The following is a 2500-nucleotide window of genomic DNA, read 5'->3' on the forward strand; positions in this document are numbered from 1 at the left end:
CTGACACTGATATAGAACACTCTATCTAGGATTGTACTTTGTTTATTTAAATGTAAAAGTAATGTAATGTATAACCTGTAGCATCATGAATTGCAAATGTAATGTACATGAACAAGGGGTCGGCACTTGAGCTTTCGCTTCAGTCGACTCCCTTTGAGCTTCCATTAACTGTATGATTGTGAAACTCTAGAGAAAGAGAAAATGTTAATTTCTCAAATAAACTACACAAACAAACAAACAAACAAAAAATGACAAAAAATGGATACAAAATTTAAGAAAAAAATGACAAAAATGTGATAAAAAATTGACGAAAAAATGACAAAAAAAGTTTAAAAAATGAGTTGAACACCCAACAAGAAAATGATGGAAAAAAAATGTGATGACGTGAGGAAAAAGATCCTCTAGGTTGAGGCGGGAGTTAAGAGTTAAAGCACTGTATGTAGCAGTGCTCAGCCCGAATGCTGAGGGGGCGGAGCCTCCTGACCGTTGGGCATGATGGTCACCACCAGTTTGGGATACGCGATGTTGGAGCAGCCGACTCCGTCCCACAGATCTGTTTGCAGAGCTCCGGACCACACAGCCCACCTCGTCTGAGACACAAACAACATGAGACACAAACAACACAAACACAGAGAGGAGAGTCGTCCGTACCGGGGTAGAGGACCCGGCTGATCATCCCGGGGAACACCATGAGGAACATGGGCAGCACTTTGAGGTATCCACAGAGGATACAGCCGGCTTTCACGTGAGTGAGGCTGCGGGCGCGAGACACCTCTGCACGATCACCTGGAGGAGACACTTTATTCACCTTAACTCCCGCCTGAACCGAGAGCATGTTCTCCTGGTCAGCTCTACCCAAAATCCTGTAGGCCAGTGTAACAAGCTAAGATCTACAAAACTCATCTGAATGGATCTTTTTCCTCACATCATCACATTTTTTTCATCATTTTTTGGGGGGTTTTCAACTCATTTTTGTAACTTTTTTGTAAATTTTTGGTCAAATTGTTTGTAAATTTTTTGTCACTTTTTGTCACATTTTTTTTAATTTTGTCATCATTTTTTTGTCATTTTTTTGTCCGTTTTTTTCCCACTTTTTTGTCACATTCTGTCAATTTTGTCCTTTTTTATCACATTTTTGTCATCATTTTTTCGTCACTTTCAGTCATTTTTTTGTACATTTTTTTTTGTCAGTTTTTTTCCACTTTTTTGTCACTTTCTGACATTTTTTTGTCCTTTTTTGTCACATTTTTGTCACATTTTTGTAATTTTTTCATCATTTTTTTCCATCATTTTTTGGGGGGCTGTCAACTCATTTTTGTAGCTTTTTTGGAAATTTTTGGTCAAATTGTTTGTACATTTTTCACTTTTGTGTCATTTTTTGTCCTTTTTTGTCACATTTTTGTCATTTTTCATCATTTTTTCATCCATTTTTTGGTCAATTTTTCGTCACTTTTTTGTCACATTTTTGTCATTTTTTCATCATTTTTTTCCATCATTTTTTGGGGGGCTTTCAACTCATTTTTGTAACTTTTTTGTCAAATTGTTTGTACATTTTCTGTCACTTTTTGTCACATTTTTGTCATTTTTTTATCTTTTTTTCGTCAATTTTTTGGTCAATTTTTCATCACTTTTTTGTCACTTTCTGTCATTTTTTTTGTCCTTTTTATCACATTTTTGTTTTGACAATTTTTTGACTGTTTTTGTCTAAGTGTTCTCACTTTTTTTGTCACATCTTCATTGTTTTAGTCTCAGTTCTGTCACTATTTTCTCTCCTTTTTTCCAGAAGCTTTTGGATTGGGGTAAAGCCAAACTGGAGAAAATGTGCTCGGTTCAGGTGGGAGTTAAGGGGTTAAAGGAACCGTCCCAAAATGGACGCCTTAAATGTCCCTGAAAAGTAAATGGTGATTTATTGTGTTGCCACTGTGGGTCAACCTGATGTTCTTCTTCTTAACCTGGCTGCCTCCAGCCTCCTCTGCTCCTCTGAAACGGTGCAGAGCGTGGTGTCCTGCACTGGTCAGCTCCTCCTCTACCTCCTCCTTCCTCCTGCGCAGCTCCCTCCGCTCCACAACATCTTCTGGAAGAGCTCAGCAGTTCGTCTGTTTTATTCTCCAGTGAACGTCCGTTAGCCAGAGCAATAAGAGGCATGTGTGGCTTAGCTGTGAGTCTTGCCTGGAAACCTCCTTGTTTGTCCTTTTGTTGTGAAGAAATGTGTTGGTCTCTTTCACTCATGAGCTGCTTGTCAAATTTTTTATCACATTTTTGTCGTTTTTTCGTAATTTTTTTGTCAATTTCTTATGACATTTTTGTGACATTTTTTGTGACATTTTTGTCATTTTTTCATACATTTTTTATCAATTTTTTATCAATTTTTTGTCACATTTTTTGTCACATTTTTTGTCACAATTTTTGTCACAATTTTTGTCATTTTTTGGTCAATTTTTTGTCAATTTCTTATGACATTTTTGTGACATTGTTTACTTTTACTTTTATTGTCTAGCAC

The 2500-nt window shown here is 36.8% G+C and overlaps 1 protein-coding gene across 1 annotated transcript in view; it reads right to left on the reverse strand.

Annotated features, from left to right (window-relative positions):
* Positions 1-449: 449 nt before the first annotated feature.
* slc5a2 (solute carrier family 5 member 2) overlaps positions 450-2500 on the reverse strand; it is a gene marked incomplete at its 3' end in the record, with an annotated part of 8935 nt that continues 6884 nt past the window's right edge. Inside the window, 5 exon segments of the mRNA XM_079578289.1 lie at positions 450-538; positions 541-573; positions 576-590; positions 652-765; positions 768-786. Of these exon segments, the coding sequence (XP_079434415.1) occupies positions 450-538; positions 541-573; positions 576-590; positions 652-765; positions 768-786 (270 nt within the window).

This window comes from Gobius niger (genome assembly GCF_951799975.1).
Source record: "Gobius niger genome assembly, chromosome: 1".
NCBI lineage: Eukaryota > Metazoa > Chordata > Actinopteri > Gobiiformes > Gobiidae > Gobius > Gobius niger.